Source organism: Athene cunicularia, assembly GCF_003259725.1.
Source record: "Athene cunicularia isolate RWA chromosome 3 unlocalized genomic scaffold, athCun1 chr3_part1, whole genome shotgun sequence".
Lineage (NCBI taxonomy): Eukaryota > Metazoa > Chordata > Aves > Strigiformes > Strigidae > Athene > Athene cunicularia.
The window spans coordinates 112,833,464-112,854,597 of record NW_020799097.1 but is presented as its reverse complement, the minus strand read 5'-3'; the positions used below and the strand labels follow the sequence as shown (position 1 = coordinate 112,854,597).

At 51.1% G+C, this 21,134-nt stretch overlaps 1 protein-coding gene across 7 annotated transcripts in view; it reads left to right on the top strand.

Moving 5' to 3' along the window:
- Window positions 1–15,833, top strand: part of CUL9 (cullin 9) — a 47,958-nt gene extending 32,125 nt beyond the window's left edge. For 2 of the 7 annotated variants that reach the window (XM_026846469.1, XM_026846468.1), the window contains 23 exons: window positions 45–220; window positions 700–833; window positions 928–1,104; window positions 1,362–1,477; window positions 1,939–2,121; window positions 2,452–2,600; window positions 2,910–3,120; window positions 3,218–3,383; window positions 3,504–3,649; window positions 3,827–3,944; window positions 4,311–4,513; window positions 4,594–4,853; window positions 4,931–5,294; window positions 5,607–5,747; window positions 9,441–9,605; window positions 9,694–9,857; window positions 10,728–10,821; window positions 11,038–11,112; window positions 11,601–11,711; window positions 13,026–13,143; window positions 13,521–13,654; window positions 13,848–13,939; window positions 14,894–15,833. In XM_026846469.1, the coding sequence (XP_026702270.1) occupies window positions 45–220; window positions 700–833; window positions 928–1,104; window positions 1,362–1,477; window positions 1,939–2,121; window positions 2,452–2,600; window positions 2,910–3,120; window positions 3,218–3,383; window positions 3,504–3,649; window positions 3,827–3,944; window positions 4,311–4,513; window positions 4,594–4,853; window positions 4,931–5,294; window positions 5,607–5,747; window positions 9,441–9,605; window positions 9,694–9,857; window positions 10,728–10,821; window positions 11,038–11,112; window positions 11,601–11,711; window positions 13,026–13,143; window positions 13,521–13,654; window positions 13,848–13,939; window positions 14,894–15,092 (3,696 nt within the window). In that variant the 3' untranslated portion in view covers window positions 15,093–15,833. Of the gene's footprint in view, window positions 1–44; window positions 221–699; window positions 834–927; window positions 1,105–1,361; window positions 1,478–1,938; window positions 2,122–2,451; window positions 2,601–2,909; window positions 3,121–3,217; window positions 3,384–3,503; window positions 3,650–3,826; window positions 3,945–4,310; window positions 4,514–4,593; window positions 4,854–4,930; window positions 5,295–5,606; window positions 5,762–9,440; window positions 9,606–9,693; window positions 9,858–10,727; window positions 10,822–11,037; window positions 11,113–11,600; window positions 11,712–13,025; window positions 13,144–13,520; window positions 13,655–13,847; window positions 13,940–14,893 lie in introns of those variants that run through there. The other 5 variants (XM_026846470.1, XM_026846471.1, XM_026846472.1 and 2 more) reach the window with 5 other exon arrangements.
- The last annotated feature ends 5,301 nt before the right edge of the window (window positions 15,834–21,134 follow it).

The following is a 21,134-nucleotide window of genomic DNA, read 5'->3' as shown; positions in this document are numbered from 1 at the left end:
GTTGGGGCCGTGCCTGCGGAGCTGAGGGTCACGCTCTCCCACAGGGCGGCATTGACACGCGGGTACGTGGCATCGAGGTGCTGGGTCCCAAGCCCACGTTCTGGCCCATCTTCAAGGAGCAGCTGTGCCGGCGGACGTTCCTCTCCTGCACTGCTCAGGCTCACGCCTGGTGCCAGGAGATCTGCCGGGACCGGGGGCAACTGCTGCAGCTCTTTGGCAGGTGAGCTGTCTCCTGGCTGCGCTGTCACATCCCTGGTGTCCCAGAGCCTGGGGGCATGGTGCTGGCAGCCCGTGAGGGGAGCAGCCGTGTGCCCTCCCTGGCCACCAGTGGTCCCGGAGGGCCAGGGCCACCTTGGGGTCCCCCAGGTATAAGCTGGGTGCAGGGTCAGGCTAACCCGCTAGAGAAGTGCCCCGCAGGGGCTGGCGTGTCCTGACCATGCAGAGGTGGAGCAGGCAGAGGTGGGATCTCGTGGGTGCAGGCACCGTCCAGCCCCTGATTTTGTCGGGGTCCACGAGGGCCCCAAGACCCAGCATGGGCAGTGAGGGGGCCCTGGCTGCTGAAGACAAGAAGGGCTGCTGAGCCGTCGTGCCTGGCAAGGGGCAGGGGCGGGAGCGACCGCTGCGCTCCGCTTTCCCGCGTACGGCCCAGCCGTCGGCAGGTGCCCGGCAGCGCCGTGTGCTGCCCGGTCGCTCTTGCAGACTGAACCGGGCGCTGCGGCACGAGCAGGTCTTCGCCGACCGCTTCCTTCCTGATGACGAGGCAGCCCGGGCCTTGGGCAGGACCTGCTGGGAGGCCCTGGTGACCCCCTTGGTGCAGAGCATCACCAGCCCAGGTACCCTGCGCTCTCCCAGGCCAGTCAGCGCCGTGCCCCGGGCTGAGGCACCCCGCTCTGAGGCACCCCACTCTGAGCCGTGCTGGCCTTGCAGACCCCCAAGGCGTCAGCCCCCTGGCCTGGCTGCTGAGCGAGTACCTGGAGCACGTGGAGCTGCCCCGTCACACCCCGAGCCGCGGCGCCGCCTTTGGTTCCCGCGTGCGGCGCCTGACTCAGCTCCTGGTGCACGTGGACCCTGGCAGCCCCGAGCCGGAGGAGGCAAAAGCAGCTGGTGAGCAAGGGGCTGCCCTCCCGTGGGGCTGGGACAGGGTTGGGAGTGGTTCAAAGCACGGGGCCGGGGCCGTGGGGATGCGCTGGGGAGCTCTGGGGGACTGCCTGGTGGCACCTGAGCCAGGGTGGGCTCGTGGCAGTGCCTTCCAGTGGCATCTCCTCTGGCTGGTGCCCCGCAGGCAGAGGGGTGGCTGCTGTGGGTCAGGGTGCAGGGCCTGCCCGCGGAGCTGCATTGAGGCTGGGGCTGTCCCTTGGCAGGCAGGAAGGAGGGGAAGAACAAGGAGGTGCCGGCCAGGGCTGCGAAGGTGGCAGTGGAGAAGCTGAGCGGCCTGTGGGGCATCTCGCGGTGCTGGCGTGGCGTGGTGCAGCAGCAGGTAGAGCTCGGAGGGCTGGCTGTGGGGGCCAGGGAGGGTGCGTGGGCCCTGCCCCAGGCGGGTGGAGGGGGGAGTGGGGTCTGGCGGCGCACAGGGAGGGTGCGGGGCTGTACCTGGCCTCCGCATTGCCCGGCGGAGTGTGGGGACAGCCCTGCCTCGCTTGCCACCCTGGCAGGGCTCAGGTGCCAGCCGAGGTGTTGGGCCGCTTCTTTCCTGTGGGCAGCTGCTGGGCTTCTGCCCAGCCCCTCAGCCCCTGCTCAGCCCTGCCCAGCCCTTGGGGCTGCACTCCTGTCTCTCCACAAGCTCTCAGTAGCCGGCAGCAATGCTGGGGCCTCTTGTCGACTCCTGACCAGTGCCTGGGTGGTTGGTGGTGGCAGAGAGGATCTGGGGCTGTGGACATTGCCACGGGACAGAGGCACATCCCGTGTCGGGGCTCACCGCTCTCATTGCATGTCCCGCAGGTGTGGCGGTTCCTGGAGGCGGCGGGGCAGGCGCCAGACCTCGTGGAGCGATACTGCAGGCTGTACCAGCGCCTGCGCGGCGCCACGGAGGAGCTCTTTGGGCAGCGGGCAGCCTTCGTGCTGGCCCTGGGCCAGGGCTTCGCCGGGGCTTTGCTGCAGCTCCCCTTCCTTGCTGCCCTGCACGTGAGTCAAGGCGGTGTGGCACCAGTGCCGGGGCCCGCTGGCCCGGGGCCCGGGCTGGGGAGGCCACCCCAGCCTGCGGCACCGGGATGAGCACTGGCCGGGCGCTGTCCTGGCCCCCAGCGAGCCCCGGAGCCCGGCCCTGTGGTGGCCCTGGACGCTGCCCAACGGTGGGTGTGCGGCTCTTGGCACGGCCCCAGCCCCGGTGTGCTCCTGCCTCAGGCTGGTGCCTGGGCACCCTCAGCCCCTGCCCAAGAGCCCCAGGGTTTCCCAGCTGTTCTCTCCGCAAAGTTCCCCCGGCCCGGCCCCGCAGCCAGCCCTGTCTCTCTGCAGGTGAGTGAGCAGTTTGCCCGCTACCTTGACGGGCAGGTCCAGGAGCTCCATGGGACTGCGGGCAGTGCAGAGCCGCTGCAGCAGATCCTGGAGCCCTTCGTCGTCTTCAGTGGCCTGGAGCTCGCCCACACCTTCGAGCACTTCTACCGGTGAGGGGTGTCACGTCTCCGCGGGCCAGAGGGCCTGGCGCGGCGGGGAGGCGCGGGCAGTGCTGGGCCGGGCCTGGCCTGGCAGCCGTGCTCTGGCTTTGCTTTTCCCAGCAGCTCGGGCGTGTGGAGGGAAGGGCCGAGAGGGCCCGTGGGCGCTGCCCGTCTGCGGAGATGCGTTCCCTGCTGGCGATGGGAAGGGGAGGCACCGCGGGGGGAGGCCAGAGCTGGGGCTGTCCCTGTCTGCCGGCGGGTGGCCGATGGCCACGGGGCTCAGGCCGGCCCCTGACCCGACACTGGCGGCTGTGGCAGGCACTACCTGGGCGACCGGCTCCTGGCACAAGGGCTGTCTTGGCTGGAGGGAGCCATCGTGGAGCAGATTGGGCTGTGCTTCCCCAGCCGCTTCCCCCAGGAGATGCTGAGCAACTTGGCCGAGTCGGAGGAGCTCCAGCGGCAGTTTTACCTCTTCCAGCTGCAGGAGCGGGACCGGCGGCTGCTGGAGCTGGATGTGGGCCTGGACGAGGTGAGTGCGCTGCTGGGGGGGGAGGCTGAGGGCTGCCCCCGTTCCTCACAGGGGTCCTGGGGCCTGTCCTGAGCCGCCCTCGCGTCCACGTGCCCAGGCAGGAGGGACGGCCTCGGTGGCGGATGTGCCAGAGGTGAAGGTGCTGGCCCTGTCCCCGCGCTGCTGGCCCGTTTCCCCGTTCTGCTACATGGATGAGCCCAGGAGGTTTTTCTCGGAGGCGCTGAGCTCCCCTCTGGACGAGTTTGCCGACTTCTGCCGGCAGAGTGAGTGTGGTGGCAGCGGGTGCACATGCGGGTCTCTCCAGGGAGTGCTGGGGCACGCCGGGAGTGCCCGGCAGGGCTGGCCCCAGGCCCCGGCCCCGGCGCTGACGCTGGCTCTGGCAGGCCAGAGCCAGCAGGGCTGGGGGTGCACAAAGCCACGGCGGTTGCAGTGGACGTGGCTGGGCCACGCTGAGCTGCATTTTGGCGACTGCGTCCTCCACGTGTCCACGCTGCAGATGTACATCCTGCTGCGCTTCAACAGCGCCGAGGTAGGGGCCGTGGCCGCGGTGGGGTGAGGGGAGCTGTGGGTGCTGGAGCGTGGCAGGGCTGCGCCCTCCCTTCTGGCGGGGTCTCGGGCGGTGTTTGGGGCACAGGCTCCCCTCGTTCGGCTGGGCCTACAGCTGGTGGCTCTGGGCCGGCCGTTCCCCTCCCGCGCCCTCCTGCAGGAGGTGGCTGTGGAGGCCCTGCTGCAGGCTACGGGGCTCCCCGCTGAGCTGCTGCACCACGCGCTGACGCCGCTGACCCAGGGCGAGGGCGTCCTGGTGCGGAGCTGCGCGCCGGGAGGTGAGCGTGGGGCTGGGGCACCCTGGGGGCCGTGCTGATCTGAGCCGGCATGGGGGCCGTGCACTCGTAGGGGAAGCGAGCGGCCTGGGGAGAGTCTGTGGGCGCTCGGGGCGCGGGTCTGGGTGTCGCACGTCGGTGAGGCCCCGCATGGGGCTGGGGCGTGGGTCAGCGTGGGGTGGTGGGGACCAGGGCCGGGGGTTGTGCGTGCAGCTGCTGCTCGGGGCTGTGCGTGGCGGACAGGGACGGGGCTGACTCCAGCTCAGGCAGCGGCGGGAGGCCCAGGGTTGGGTCCGGCGGCCACACGCGTGTCCCGGGGCTCCTTCAGGGCCCAGCTCAGGGCTTGGCTGACCCTGGGTCGGGTGCCAGCTCCAGGTGCGCTGCGGCTGAACCAGGCGGCCCTGGCCCGTGCCTCTGGCCGCCACCTGAGGCTGCTGCCCCGGCAGAGGTACCTCCGGGCAGAGAGGGCTGAGGTCAGCGCCCTGGAAAGGAAGAGGAACATCCTCTGCTGCCTCATCACCCGCATCCTCAAGGTGGAGAAGCAGCTCCACACTGACAACCTGGTGTTTAGGGTACGAAGGGCTTGAGGGGTAGAGGGGGGCCGCCTGGGCGCTGCACTGCACTGCAGTGTGGGGCTCCCTTGGTGCTGTAGGTGATTGATGCCTGTCAGAAGGGCGAGTTGGGGCCAGGGCTGCAGTTCCTGAGCTTCTGCTGCCACAACGTGGATGTGCTGTCCTGTGTCCTGCACCTGCTGAACCAGGGCTATCTCCGGCGCCAGGAGGAGAGGCCTCATGTCTTGGAATACATCTCTGCTGAACCCACAACACCTCCTGGGGGCCAAGCACAGATGGTTTTCCAGAACAGGTCACCAGAAGCATCTCCAGATGAGGACAGTGTAGATGGCCTGCATTGGTAAGGATGCATGTCACCAGGTGTGGAGGGGTGTACATCTCCACCCTGTATGGACATGACACATTTCTCTGTGTCAGGTTGAATCCTGGCATAGGCGGGTCAGAGGAGTTTCTCCTGGCAGCGCTGCAGGTGCCAATGGCGCACACACTTAATCCAGAGGAGGCGAAGCTGCTCATGAACCAGACAGTACAGCAGGTCCAGGATACTCTGAGCATCCCAGAAGACGTTGCTCGGCACCTCCTCATGCACTGCAGGTGGAATGTGGATTTCCTGATCCAGTGCTACGTGGAGAACTGTGAGACCCTGCTCATCTCCTCGGGGTTGCAAGTGCAGGATGCCCAGCCTGCCCTGAGCCCAGCAACCCATTGCCCAGTCTGTGTGAACCAGCTATGTCCCACTGAGAAGGCACCAACCCTCTGTTGCATGCACTACTGCTGCAAGGTGAAGGTCCTGGGGGCTTTGGCTTCTGTAATTTTTATAGGGAATTTCTGCTGCCTAGTTGGAGCAGCTATTCTTTGTCTGAAGCTTTTCAGGTGATCTTCACAGAGCTCCTGTGTTCTCTTTTCTCAGCTTATTTATTGTGATCTTTCAGTTCCTGATTAGTCTGTTCCTGCTTTTGTATTTTTGAGTATTTATCCAGGGTTTATGGTGGTTTTGTGCACCTTCTGCTGGGTAGGGTGGGCTTCCAGGGTCACATGACTCAGGTGGTGCAGCTCCTATTTAGCTGTGATCTCTCCTCTTCTGCCTTCGCAGCCATGTTGGAATGAGTATCTCACAACTCGCATTGAACAGAACATGGTTGTCAACTGCACCTGTCCCATATCTGAGTGCCGTGCACAGCCAACTACAGCCTTCATTCGTTCCATCGTTTCCTCCGAGGAGATTATAGCCAAGGTGAAGTAAGAGAGGTAGTTACTGGGTGTTTAAGCTCTGTTTCATTTTGGTCAGTACTAGCAGATAATCTTGCTGTTGCTTCTCCCCTTTCCATTATTAAGACTGGCAGTGTGATAATTGGGGCAGACCAGATTTCTATCCAGTGGTGTCTGTTGTCACAGATCATGGTCAATATCAGCTATTCAGGAAAGCATAACATCAGCAAAAGAGCACAGTAATACTTTCTCTAAATGTGTCTCTAGCGAACATTTCAGGTGCATCCTTAGTTGAGGATCAGGTAAGAGCTTTGGTAGCAGCTCATGACAAATATCCTCTGCTGGTGTGCTGTAAGCAGTTGTAAAATCTAGGGCAAATGAAAACATTTGAGCAGTTTCACTTTCTTGCTGCATCAGTGACCCCAGCATAATTTCTCTTCCGTTAGTGTCTGTCTTTGAGCACCTCCAGGTTTTTGTGAAGATGACTAAGTTACCACATCACACTTAATCTCTTTTAAGTCTGTGTGGATTTACAGACATCTCTAGACGAGGCTTCCTGAGCTCTGCTCACCTTAGTCCTCAGTCAGCAGGAGGTAGCAGAAGGTGCCTGTTCTGAGGCAGAAGCTACTGTCCTCCCTATTCTTTCAGTTTTTAGTTATTACTACAGCTGAATGCCTGCCCCACCAGAGCTGTGGCTGTCACATGACAGACTGTTGTTAATTGCTGGACAGAACAGGTGTCTCGTCTGTTTTCCACTGCTCCTGTTAATATCCTGTTGTTATGGCTATTTTATTAAAAAAAAAAAAAAAAAGCCACTCAGTAAGTGGTATGGCTGAAGTGTTAATACCTTGTGCAAAGCCACACTTACAGTCACAGAATAATTTAGGTTGCAATAACCTGTGAAGATCTCTGATTCAACCCTACATTCAAAATAACGAGATTATTGTGTGAAGATCTAACACTGAAGTTTAAACATACTGCTCCAGGTTCAGTTTTCTCTGCATCTTGTGTTTAGGTAGCTCTAGGCGGTGGTAAGATCCCCCTCTGTTGCCTTTTCCTGATGCTGAACAAACCCACCTCTCTCAACCTTCCCTTGTACATTCTGTGCTTTATCCCCCGACTGTCTTGATGGTTCATGGACAACATTTTCTCTAATCTGTTAATGTCTGTCTTGTACTTGGAAGCCCAGACTGTTCCCAGTATCCAATTTGTCACCAGTGCTAAATAGCTTTGAGAAATCCCTTCCCTTGCCTGCTGGCTGCACTCTTGATGATACAAGAATAAGCTTAAACTTTTCTTGCTTGTATTTCTACAAAACATAAAACCTGTCATGTTTCTGAAAGAGGTTTTCTCTCAACCTTGTTTCTCTAAAGTTCTTTAAGAGTCTGTTTTCAGAGGTGGTCTTCCGTTCTGCCCCCAGGGATTCTTTGCTGGGAATTGTGCCATAGGCTCCATACTTGGATTAACTCCGGTATGTACAGAGGTTCCTCTAAGATCTTGATCAGTGTCATGTGGTACTTGGCAACCAAGTTGTACCTGGTTAGTTTTCTTCCCAGACCTTCATTGGACACTCGTTCCCCTCCATTTTAGGCTTCTTGTGAGCACTTCTTTCTCATGCAGTTCCAGTAGGAATCCTAGATTAACTTCAGCAGTTTCATCTCTGTCTCCTCCTCAGGATAGAGCAAAACCTCAAACATCAGACGTTGTGAAATTAATTTGTCTGTGAAGGCTGTGATTTGGTGCTGTCTGCTGACTCAAGTACCTGTTTATCTCTCTGTGTACTGTTGTTTGGGCAGAAATGATCCCACAGCCTATCAACAGGATGACAACAGACATAGATCTAGACTCTGAGAAGAATGAAGTGGCTTTAAGACTTTGCCTCCACCAGGCATGTTGACATGACACAGGCTGACATCCTTGCAGCCTGACAGCACACACTCTCTGGTTTCAGTTGCTTGAACAAGAAGGAATAAATGAGAGGAATTAATGAGAGCCCTGTCTGAGCCCTTCAGTGCTCAGGGCTTGCACCTTTTCTCTCTAGTGCTTGCTGTGACTGATATTGTTCTTTCTGTGCCTGATGGCTTTCCTGGTGCAGCTCTCCAGGTATGCAAAAAAAATCTCTGCAGGACGACTGTTCAACTACAGGATTTCTTCTGAACTTCCTCTAGCTTTGCGTATGTTTGCAGAGTCCTTGCCCTATAGTAACTGAGCATAAAAAACCTAAGCTACTCTGTGTGCTATGGTTGCGTCCCTGGGTCCCTATCCTACTTACCTGTTGATAACCAATTTGCCATGTCCTCTGCAGTAATGTCTAGAGGCTGTGGGCAAAGCAAGTGTCCTTCCCCTTTGCACATCATGTAAATAAGCAAAACTCTGCAGAGGAAGTTAAAATCAGAAAAAGTTAAAGAGCGCCTGATAGCTTTCTGTGGTGAGATAATTGGCTTGGTGGATGAAAGGAGATGTTGCTTATCTTTGCTTTAGTAAGGCTTTCTACACCATCATCCACAACATCCTCACAGAAAAAACCTGATGAAGTACCAACTGGATGAGTGGACAGTGCGATGGCCTGCTGAGCCTTGAGGGTTATGATCAGTGGCAGAAAGTTCAGCTGAAGGCCAGTCAGTAGTAGTGTAGCCCAGAGGTTGAAGCAATGTAACTGTGGTTAACATTAACAGCTTTGTTGATGACCTGGATGATGGGACCAAGTGCACCCTCAGCAAATTTATAGATGATCAACAGATGGGAGGACTGCTCGATGCTCTGTTCAGAGGGACCTCAACAGGCTAGAGAGCTTAGCAAACAATATCACCAAGTTCAATGAAGGGAAATGCCAAGTCCTGCTGTTGGGGTAGAATAACTCAATGCAGCAGTATGTGCCAGGTGCCAAACATCTGGAAAGCAGCCCTGCAGAAAAAAAATGGGATTGTGGTAGACAACAAGTTGAACATAAGACAGCAGTGTGCCTTCGTGGCTAAGAAGGTCCACTAGCATCTGATGTTGAATTAGGAAGAGCATTCACAGCAAGTTGAGAGAGGTGATCCTTCCCCTGTACCCAGTGCTGGTGAGACAACATCTGGCATACTATGTCCGTCTTTGGGCTCACTAGTCTAGTACAAGACTGGGGAGAATCCAGCAAAAGGCCACAAAGAAGATTTAGGTTTTGGAACACCTCTAGGAGAAGCTAAGAGAGCTGGGTTTGTTTAGCCTGGAGAAGAGAAGGCTCAGGAGTGAATCTTATCAACACATGTAAATACACAAATGGGATTAAGGAGCCAGATTCTTCTTGGTGATACCCAGTGAAAGGATGAGGAAGCGGGCATTAATTTAAATGCAAGGAATTCCACATAAGAAATTTTTTTTTTTTTTAACAGTAAGGGTAATGGGACTTTGAAACAGATTGAGCAGAGAGGATTGTAGACTCTGTCCTTGGGTATGCTCAAAACCCAACTGGACATGGTCCTGAGCAACCCTGCTTTGAGCTGGAAGAGTTGGACTAGTTTTTATCTCCAGAAGTGCCTTCCAACCTCAGCTGTTCTGTGATTATATGAAATAGCATCCAGATATGACATGAGCAGGAGGGAATTTACACAAAGAGAAGTAAACTAATTTAGCACAGTTTTGTTGTGAGATGTAGAGCCCAGAGGCAACAGACACCACTTGTGAGGCCTAACCTTGCAGCTTCTCTGCCTTAAATCTCCTTCCTGGCTTCTTATTACAGTATGAAAAAGCCCTCCTCAGAGTCTATGTTGAGTGTTGCTCCAACCTGACATGGTGCACCAATCCTCAGGGTTGCGATCAGATTCTCCTTAAGGATGGACTCGGCTATGGGGCAGCCTGTTCCAAGTGCTCCTGGATATCCTGCTTCAACTGCAACTTCCCAGAGGTGAGGCTGAGCTGGGTCATGGATAATACTGTCTGGGTTTGGCACACACCATTCTGCTTTGGTGTGGCTGACTGACTCTCTCTTTCAGGCCCATTATCCTGCCAGCTGCAGCCATATGTCTCAGTGGGTGGACGATGATGGGTACTACGAGGGAATGACAAGTGAAGCCCAGAGCAAACATCTGGCTAAACTCATTTCAAAGCACTGCCCAAGCTGCCAGGCTCAAATAGAGAAAAATGAGGGGTGCCTGCAGTGAGTATCCATTTTGGTTTGCTACTTTTTTTTTTTTTTTTTTTGGCTGTGGAGTAAAAAATACAGCAGGTCTGTTTTATAGTTTCAGAATAAGTAGTGATTGCTTTTAATTCCTAGATAAAGCAAAATGTTCCCCAGCATTCAGAGTTAAATCCATTGATAGCTCTGTAGTAGAACCGAAACTCATTTTACAGTACCTTTTTATAACACACATTTGTCTGCTCTCAGAATCCCCTGTAAACATATAAAAGTACAGGTTAGGGGAGTGGATAGCTCAGCACCATTTTTTCTTGGATGCCCACATAACTTTAAGCAATTTTCTTTTAACTGCCCCTTTTGAATTGTCTTGGATCTCTAGCAGCTTTTTACATGATTGGGAAGTTATTTCCAGCTTTGAAGCCAGGGCTTAAGTCTTGCCATTTATTTCTTTCTTGCCCTGGTACAGTCCTTAAGTGCCCAGCTGTGATTTGTCCCCACATGTTGTGTGTGGCCCTAGGGCTGTGCAGTGCCTTTCTGCACTGTGGAGTGCTGCATTACTGAGGGAAGAGGTGAGGTGCTCATGCAGATCTTGCTCCAAACTGTGGAATGCTTAGTTTACCCTTTGATTACTTGGTAAGTTGGTACTATGAGACCATACTTCCAGTTTACCCAGCTCATTTTTGGAGACACAATGTCAGGTTTTAAGCATCATCTGCTTCCATCAAAGGCTTTTAAAAAAAACTCAAAACATGCACGAAGTTGCATAGTACCGAGTGAATGGGAGTGACTGGGTCATACACTTCAGCCCTGTCATCTAGGGGAGCACTGGGAGGAACTGTCTGCAAGTGGCTATTAAATCTGACTGATTCCCATTGTTCTTCTGTCATGCAGTATGACATGTGCAAAGTGTAATCATGGCTTCTGTTGGCGTTGCCTCAAACCCTGGAGGCCAACTCACAAGGATTATTACAACTGCTCTGCTATGGTGAGTAGTTTGCTATATCCCAGTGGTTCATGCTTGTGTTCAGATGCACCTAGCTCTCTGAAGAGTGTGAGGATCTCCACTTGTGCCCTTTACTCTGGACTTTGTATGCTTGCCAGTAATATTGATCATATTGTCAAAGTCTGCATGTGTGGTAGCCATTTCCAGACTAACCCTGGTACTTGAGGTAAATTGCTACAGATTACTTCTGCCTTTCAGGTGAGTAAAGCAGCTTGGCAGGAGAAGCGTTTCCAGGATTACAATGAGAGATGCACCTTTCATCACCGTGCAAGGGTAAGGCCTCCTCTTTCCTTTTCAGATGCTGACTCTGTTTTCTTAGCCCCAGTGAGCAGGATTTTTCCTGTTGTGTCTCAGTGTATTTCATCTGAAGTTGAGAACTGGGCTTTGGATCCAGATGGGGATGCCTGGTCATTTCACCCTTGCTCTGATGCGAGGGGTAGTTCTTGGCCTGCTTTCTTCTACCAAGTCTGTGGTGGAAACGGAGCACCTAACTTGTGTTTACGTGCTCAGACTGATGCAGTACTTGGAAGCAATGGCAACTGAAGGCTGAACTTTGTCTAGAGCTGAGATAGTGTAAAAGGTTGAGGTGATGGCACAGTAAAGATGTCGTAGTTGGATGCAGTAAATGCTCTCTTGCTGCCTGCATCTTCTGGGATGGCGCTTCAGGATGCTTGCCGATTACCTATAGGGAAGGTGTAATTTTTTTTTGTTTTTTTTAATCTTGTGGAGCTTGACATTGACTTTTTTTTTTTTTATTGCAGGAATTTGCCATGAGTCTGAGGAACAGGGTTTCTTCCATCAGTGAGATGCCAAAAATGAGGACTTTGACCTTTGTTCTTGATGCCTGCAAAGTGCTAGAGCAGGCACGGAAGGTAAGGCTGGATAACAGACATGCTGAGGTTTAGGCCTAATTCAGTTGGTGTGTTTTATGCCTCTCTTAAAGTGAGGAGATGCTAACCTTGCTCTGCTCCAAACAAGGTGAGACAGAAAAAGCTTGAGGGGAGGAATAGCATCAGAACTGGAGAAGAGCTCATGTCTGCCTTTCCCCGCTCTCACTCTGAGGTGGGCTCTGTCTTCAGTGTTCATCACAGTCAGGTCGTAGGATTTGGAGCTTAGATCAAGTTGACACCATGGAATCTAGGCGTCAGCACAAGGATCTATATTTAGTGTTTTCATATACTGCGTTTGGTCCATTCCAATTTGAAATGCCCCAGTGATGTTGCTTACCTTTTGAAAGCTCTCCTTGATGCTGTGTTATAATCAGGAAGTCCCTATTGATGCTCATGTTACGATTTTCCTTTCTTAACTTCATTTCATGAGCCGTAGATGTTTTGGGAGCACTGAGTTACCCACTGCCTTGCCACATTATGAAGGATTTGCAGTGCAGCCACTGGATGTGTGCAATAATCCTGTGACAGTGTAGGCCTGCAATGTCTTCTATCCCCTGAAACACAAGAAAGAGATGGGAATTGCCTTTGCAGTATTGGCTTTGCAATATATACCTCGTTTGCGCAGGCAGATTTGATTTTGAGAGAGACATGGAACAAGGGTGTATGTCCCTGTCTTGCCTCTTCAGTATGGTAACCTCTGTGTTTGCCAGGATACGTATTACTGTTGCTTGCTGCTGCTGGCTTTTCTGACCCTTTTCTTTAAATGGAAACAGTGGTCTTGTTTCCTGCTGAGTGCCTGTATGGCTTTAGGGGTCATTTATTCATAACAGGAGTTTGTCGGTTGTTGAAGTGTCTTTGTCGTGGGCTCTTGGTGCTGTATAGCACCATGCCTCCTTCCCTTTGGGCTCAGTTCTCTCTGTTCAGGGCTGCTTGAGTCTAGGGCTGCTCAGCAACGTGTAGATTCTGTGTGCTGATTCTTTTGACACTCTGCCTCCTGGTCAGTCATGCTTGTTATGCATTTACAGTCTGTGTTCTTGTGATGGTTCACAGATAGGAACAATCAGTTGCTTCAGACTTCGGGACAAAATAATTACACGTTAATTTCCAATCCTATGAGTAGCTCTAGGTAGCCTGGCACTGCTGTCACTTGGCATAATGGTTCACTGGGCTGTTGCCACAGACTAGAAGCACTGCCAGGCTTCTCTCAGCCACTGATACATAATATAATCTGGAAGGATTTGATGCTATTCTCTTTTGCCCACTCTGAAGCTCAAGGAGTGATCTGTACTGCTGCAGGTGCTGGCCTACTCTTGTGTGTACAGCTACTATAACCAGGACGCTGAGAGCATGAATGTTGTGGAGCAGCAGACTGAGAGCCTAGAGCTGCACACTAATGCTCTGCAGATCCTTCTGGGTAAGTCCCGCAGCCTCTCAAAGTAGAGACCAGCATTCCCAGCTGTCTGGTTCAAAGGGTGGCAGCTCTGGTTCAAAGGAGTCAATACCATACACACTGGCACCCAGCTGGTCTCTCTGACTTTTCCCAGCCCATTTTTGCCTTCCTGATGTCATTTCTGGGAAGTCCACTGTAGCAGTTTGGCTGCCGTGGAGATTGATGCAGCAAGGAACGACATGTTCCCTTCTGAAAGAGGAGTGTATGTGCACAGGAGACCTAAGTAGCTGTGACTACTTCATAATAGGAGCTAAGGGATTGCTTCATAATTAGAGCCAAGGGACTTGGTCTGTGCTTAAGAGTGTGGGAAGCAGCGTGACTTTGTTGACTTTAAATTTCAGAGGAAACCCTGCTGCAGTATCAGGACCTGGCCTCTTCTCTTCAGCTCCTGAAAGCAGAGCATTTCAGTGCTGGTTTGGAGTTGGTACATCAGATCAAGGAACGTCTCTTTGCAATTCTCTGGTATTCCACACAGGTGAAGTCCACATGCTCTTCAGTTGACTAACTTGCTCTGTTCTAGTTTGATCTTGGGCAAACCTAGAAGGGGGCTTGATCAGCTGAGGGGATAGACTCTGTGCTGTGTGTATGTAGGGAAGGGGTTTGCAGTGCAAAATACACCCCACATTACATATTCTCTCTCTCTTCTGGCTGTTCTTCTGTGCTAGCAGGATTTCCATGTTGGGCTACAGACTTTGGCAGATCCTGGTCAGAGAAAGGTGAAACTCTCCAATGTGCCTACTTCAGCCCCTGCCTTTATAGGGTGAGTTTTCTTAGCAGGGTAACAAGGAAGGGTGTGTGAGTGCAGACAAAAAGCAGGTGACCAGAGTTTTCTGCTCTGCTTTCTGATGTACAGAAGAGTTAATAACAAATGCTGGTTACTAGCATTCTGTGTTAGGGTCTGAGGCAAATGTGAGACAGAGGTGTAGGGAAACCAGCAAAACCTCCACTTGGTCAAGAAAATGCCATCGCTGGCTTACCTGGTTATATAAGTTGCTCTCCCTGGACTCTCTTGAGTTTCTGTAGAGTGTCACACTCTTTCTTCAAAGTTGTACCTGAGGTCTAGGAGGTGTCTAGGTGAGAGAAGCAAGAATAAGAACATACATGGAGGGAGATGGAAGGGCCTGACATTTATTTAAAGAAGGGAATGGAGAAGAGGTGACACAGCTGTAAAATAATGTGTTGAGAGCTGAAATGGATGGTTTCTCTGCCTAAAGTACTGAGCTGGCAGATATTAAGTATGGAAGGTGGTAAGTTTGAAACAGGGTCTATTCCTGTATGACACACTGTTTAAGCCAAGAAACTACTATCCCAGTGTGACCAATCCCCCCTGACAGCTTCTGTATTTCCAGGAGCTGAACAGGGTGCCGAGTGTTGCAAGAAAGAATGACAACTTCTTTTGTTGTCATTCTTTGAGTGACACTGTTTCAGAGCAGGGTTTTTGCTCTTGGGATGAGGCTGAGACACCAGAGCTGGTGGCAGACTGCAGCTTGTTGGCCCAGTCACAGGTGTCTCTCTGACACAGCCCTGTGCTGCATGCATGGATAAGGCCATTTAATCACCTTCTCCGAGGTGCATCTGCATGGCTGCTGTGTCCCCGAGGCATGGCTTGGGATGGGGATGCTGAGGTGGTGGTAGTAGGGAAGACAAGGGTGGTGTGAGGCTGAGTTGTGGTTGCACACCCAGGGCTCTGCTCTGATGCTCTCCTCCTCAATAGGCCAAAACGTACCATCTCGTGTGACTCCCCCAACACAGACGAAGGTGGCAAAGAGGTTGAAGATGAGGAGTATGAACCGCACTGGCAGGAAGACTATGATGATGACGATGATCTTGATGAAGACAACTTTCTGTTTGATGATGAGTCAGATAACCTTGACTGTGATTCCTACTTTGATGATGATGATGCCTATGACTAGAAGTGGGCTGTCACCCAGCCTGGCAGCCAGGACCTCTGCCTCAAAGACAGTGAGGAGCTCTCAGGCAGAATGAAGAGATGTCTCCTCTGGGAGCTACTTGCTCAGTGACTCTCCTTTAATATGCAGAAACATCGCTCTGGACAGATGGGCTGTGTTACTGTGGCCACCTCTCAGAAAGACATCTTGCCTTTCTTCCTTGTCTCTATTTCTGCCCATAGGTATCTAACTGAATTGGAAAGTCCCAGTCCAGCTGTAAAGTGAGGACGGCTTGCCTCCTGTTAAAGGACTGTTTGGTGTCCTTGGGCATGCTTTACCCAAGGGCTGGGCACAGGTGAGCATGGTGCGTTTTCTAACATGACACTGTCTAATCCAGCCAGTGTCTAGAAATACTGTAAAGTGATGTGTTTACACTCAAGTCAAAGCCTCCCATCTGGAGCTGGTGGGATTCTCTCCAGAGCCACAGATGGATGTGGTTCGGTGCATTCCTCTCGTTGAAAGGGGCAGCTTTTTTTTCTGTTTTTGTAGTTGTCTTCTCTGCTATGAAGCAGGATGGGCTGCTGTGACTGGCACAAGTTTGCAGGACTGTTTTTAAGTGTATAAATGTGCACACACACATATATGAGATAGATATAGAGATATATATGTGCAGAAGTTGTTCAGATAATACTTTATCTTTGCAAAAAAGGAAACCCTGAGGAACAAGGGTTGAAAAAAGTTCTGTTTTAAAAAAAAAAAGTTTTCTTCGAGCACAAGCCTCCTGGTTGTCTATGGGGAACATGAGTGTGAAGGGAGAGCAGGACATGCTCAAGTGAGGAGGATGTGACCTGAATGTGCTCATCCCAGGAGTTTTTTGTGAAATATATTTGGGGTTGGGATCCTCACCCAGGCCACACAATCATCCCTGCAAAGTGGCTTTTCCTTCCTGAGCAGTTCAGAGAACAGTAAGAGGTATGGGAAAGAGGGCAGGGGAGCAGCCCAGTGATGGGGCTGGTGTTTCTGGGAACAGGTGCAAGACCTGTATATCGATGAAGATGGTAACATCTGGTGCCCTGCAGAAGGCAGATGTGGGACTGCTGTGAGGTATTGGGAGGTTTGTGGGATTGTTTTGGAGATATGGTGCTCTTCTCGGGCCTTAGGTATCATCTGGGAGGGATGTGAGGTGGTTAGGGGTATGCTGGGCAGGGGACAACTGCCAGGGGCAGACCAGGACAAGAGGACTGATTTTTTTTCCACTACCCCCCACTCCCTTGCTCCCAGTCCTGCGCAGTCCCAGAATCTGTCATGGTGGAAGTCCCAACCCTGTTCCCACTATGTGCCAAAGGGGTTCCCTGCCCCACAACCAGAAGCAGACACCTCTCTGGGCCCTCTCCTCAGGGCCACTATGGGTAGAGATGTGGTGGGGAGGCCTAGACATCCTCATCTTTCCCAGTGTGACCAGTCCTTGCAGGAACAGTCTCAATTCCCCAGGTTGTTGCAGGACAGAGCAGAACATCCTGAATGCCAGAGTCCCTTGTGTGGAGACTCATCCAGTGCCTCCTGGATGCTTGCTTAAAAAAGAAGGATTGTGCCGCCCTGCTTTCATGGACGATATTTGTACTGAAAATCAAGATCAAGCCTTGATCTTCTGCTCTGCAGGAGGTTTTTGAGCTCACCTTTGGACACCTGTGTTACAGTTTGACAGGTGTACTGTCTCGGTCAAACTCCTCACCTAATACTGTCCCTGAAGCAGGTCATGCCAGGCACTTTGGGGCTTACCCCCAACACACATCTCACTGGGTAAGTGGAAAAAATGATCGGTTGTATTTCACTGGCAACTGGACCATGGTCTTGAGTTGCATAAGGGCCTCCCATTTATTCTACACCTCTGATGTCTCCTTGCAGCACCAGACTAGAGTCATGTTCAACAGCATCTTCTTTCCCTGCTGATTCCTTCAAGCCTATTTGCTTGGCTTTGGTTTCACTGCATGAGAAGTAGGGACAGTGGGAATCTCATTCATCCATTCATGCACATCACTAGTTGGATGGATGATGAGGCACTTGGATACTTACTGATCACACATACATTTTCTGGGCTATGTAAAGTGACCTCTCCACCTAGGTAAATCTGGTTGATTTTGTAGGCAGATATGATTATGCAGTGTGATTACCAAGTTCCCTTCTATTTCCTACCTACTATCCCTTCTACCTCCATTACTTCTGATGAGCATCCATTTCCCTGGATCATGACAACCCGTAAACATAACTTACAGTCAAATAATTTTGCACTTGCAAAGATATGTACAATAGCTACAGCTCTGCTCCCTGCCCTCCTTCTGTGTTCCTTCCACGTTCCTTCCATGTTTCTTTCTTCCCTACAATTTTCCTTTCACCCAGCTCCCCTTCTTCATCTGGTGTGGGTCTGTAGTCTTGAGGGCTCACCCAGGAGTCCACTGCAGGTCTATGCCCATCTACGGGGGGACTGGCAGCATACATATGTGTATATGTATTTCTCACTAACAGTTCTTCATCCTGATCAGCCAATGAGAGAAACGGGGTGAGGCTATTGGTGCTGCTTGTTTTTGTGTGCATAGTGTTTCCATATTATTTATACTCCTGTTTTATACTTGTCTGTGTGCCTACATGGAGTACATGCTTAGCCTTACTACTGGTTGGACTCGGGGGTGTGGAGCTGCAGCAGCCTTGTCTCTCTTTGGCTATCAGATGTGGCTTCACCTGAGACAGAAAGTAGAAGCAAGAGCAGACTACTTGTGAGGTTTATAAAGACATTGCCCACACATGTAAGAAGGGAGGTATGAAAGTCAAAGCTCACTTTTCACTGGTAAGGCTTCCCAGGTCCCCAAGCCTCATAGCAGAGTCTGTGGGAGTGAAGCAGTACCCACAGTAGTGGAAGATAAAGTCCATTAGACGTTTGCATTAAGTCAATGGAACCAGATGGGATGCATCCCAGAGTACTGAAAGGGCTGGCAGATGCCATGAGGCTGTTCTTCATCATCCTTAAAAAGTTGTGGCGATTGGGGGATGCTCCCAGTGACTGGAAAAAGGCAGACAGCATTGTCAAGGACAATCCAGGAAACAAGAGGCCAGTCAGCCTCACCTCAGTCCTTGGGAAAGATACAGAACTGCATATTGGCTGATGACACCATAAAGCTGATAGCCGGTCAAGAAGGTATTGAGAATTAATTTAGAAAGTTGTGGGTTGCTCCAGGGGGAAGGGAAGAGAAAGTTCTATAAATTTGGGACCCAAAAGCACTTGTGGTGAGTCTCAGAATGGAAGATTTCTGCTCCAAATGTCGTCTTTGAGATCTAATGACTGGAGGAAGGAAGAATTTTTGCATTGGACTAGGTTGCCCAGTCAGGGCCATGGAATTGCCAACTTTGAAAAAGACAAAATTAGCAACAACTGAAGTGAATGTTATAGGGGCATTCACCACAAGAAGCTCCTTAATTCCTTACCATTAAGAGTATGTGTCTATCCTACAAGGAAGTTTCTAGCATGGAGTAGACAGGAATTCCAGTTAAGATCTACCAGTATTGTCAAGCTGAGAGTGAATTGCTCATGTATTAGTGGGTATTGCTCTGCAGATCAGGAAGCCAGGATCAGAACTCGTAATAAACAGTGTGTTCTACTGGCTGAAAAACTCAAAAGGATTGGTAAGATTCTAACAAGGCACTCCCAAGAGATCACCAAAATGATCCTTCAGGGATCCCTGCACAGAGGAATGTGTTACATAATCCCAGGCACCAAAGCATCCAGCATCAAGTCCAGTCACGTGCTGGTGGGGCTGGGGGATGCCTGCCCATCAGACTAGGCTGGGGTATTGCAAGCCTTGGGGGTCACAGTGCCAAGGATACATAGCCACATGCAAAGCAGGGTGCCCTGGTCTGAGGTAGCAGCAGGATTTAGGGACCCTCCCACAAAACACTATGCCCAGCACTGGTGTACCAGCGGGGCACTTAGGCTGTTGAAAATGCCAGCTCCCTTGGCAAGGAGGTTAGGGTCAAGCAGTTAAAAATATATTTACAGTTTGGGTTAGGGATTAGGGTTACAGTCTGGGTTAGGATTAGTGTAAGGGTTAGGTTGCAATTAGAGTTAGGGTTAGTGTTGTGGTTAAGGTACTGTTAGCATTAGGGTTTGGGTTTAAGAGTTAGGGGCCTTAGGTTTAGGGTTGTGGCCATTAGGCTTAGCATTAAGGTTAGAGGTTAGAGTGGAGTTGTGGACGTCCACCTATATACTGAGCATGATTGCACATAATATGGAACACTGCCGTGATTGATCTGGACCTGGCCCTCTAGCTGTGCTCCATCTCAGCCCAAGGAAAGTTAACTCTATCCTGGCTGAAGCCAGGACAGTTAGGATTAGGTTTACAGTTATTTTGGTTAAATTTAGGCTTAAACTAAGGTTCAGGTTTAGGGTTAGGTTTAAGGTGAGGATTTAGTGGTAAGGGGTAGGGTTATAATTTAGGGTTTAGGGGTGTTAGAGTTACCTTTAGGCTTGGGGTTATTAGCATTAAAGCTTAGGACTAGGGTAACTGTTAACAGGGTTAGGGTTTGGTGGTAGGATTAGGTTTGCAGTCATTTTGGTTAAATTTAGGGTTAGGGTTAGGTTTAAGGCAAAAGGTTAGGGTTATGGCTATTATGGTTGGTGTGAGGGTTAGGGTTAGGATTAGTTATAAAGTTAGGGTTATAGTTTCAGTTAGAATTAGGGGTTAGGTGTTAGGATTAGGTTTAAATGTTTAGGGATATGACTACAGTCATTAGGGTTAATGTTACCATTAGGGTTAGGCTTGGAGTTTCAATTGTTAGAGTTTAGGGGTTATGGTCATTAAGGTAAGGATTAGGGTCTTTTTTTGGTTAGAGTTTTTGTTAGTGGTAAGCTTAGATTTACAGTTAGTTTGTTGTGTGGTGGGTTTTTTTTGTTTTTTTGGTTTTTTTTTTTGTGGGATATAATCCAAGTGTGATTGTTGAGTAGTATGTGAGGTGAAGGTAGAAGAACACTCCTACTGTTGAGAGTATGGCAATGACTGTGGCTGTTGTGGTCATTTCATGTTTAGTAAGTTCTTTGATGATAAGTCATTTAGGCAGGAAGTTGTTGGAGGAAGTTCTGCTAGGAACAGTAAGGAGAAATATTAAGGTTATATTTAGTATGTGGGGATCATTGATAGTTTTAGAACTTTGGTTGTGTTGAGGGTGAGAAATATTGTGGCAGTTATTAGGAAATATAAGTAGAAAGTTAGGGGAAATTTGGGACGATAGATAATGGCTATTCACTCTAAATGGGAGCTGGAGGAGAAGGCTAAGATTTTTATTTTTTTTTTTAATTTGGTTTAGTCCTATTCAGCCTCCTAGGACTGCTAAGGAAATGTCTGTGATGGTTAATATTATTGGGTTGAGTGACTTAGGAAGAGAATGGTGATGGGAGGTGGAATTTAATTACTGTTGATAGTAGCAGAGCAGCAATTAGGGATGAGCCTTTGAAGTACTTCTGCATGCTTGTATATTGGGCTCACTTTTCCTGTCATTTTGTACTGGGGAAAGTTCATCATAGCTAGAAAATGACCTAGATTGCTCCAGTCTGAACCCGACTCACATAGGACTGTTAATCATTGAACAAATGACCCCTTAATAGCAGCTGCACCTTTAGGACCATTGAGGTCATAAATTCCTTGACTGTAAGGGCTCTTGGAGGAGATTGCGCTAACTTGGTCCATTGGTGACCTCTATTGTGGCTGGTCTAGGATTTTGAGGGGTTGCTCTTGGTTAAGAGGTGTGGTCTTATCTTTGGAGGATTTGTTTTCCTCCAAGGTCGCCCCAACCAAAAAAATGGAGGCCAGCATTTTGGGATGGGGCAGGGGATAGTGACGAGGGTGAGCGTGACTTTGTGTCAAGCAGTGGCTGCTGATTTGTAGGTTCCAAGGGGTCTTCTCATTCCGCTTTTTCTCATCTTACTCCTGTGTGCGCAGGGGAAGCTCAAGTTCACCACCCCTAAAAGACGGTCAGGGTGCGCGGTCACAGCCCGCCACTGCGCATGCGCCGCCGCCGGGC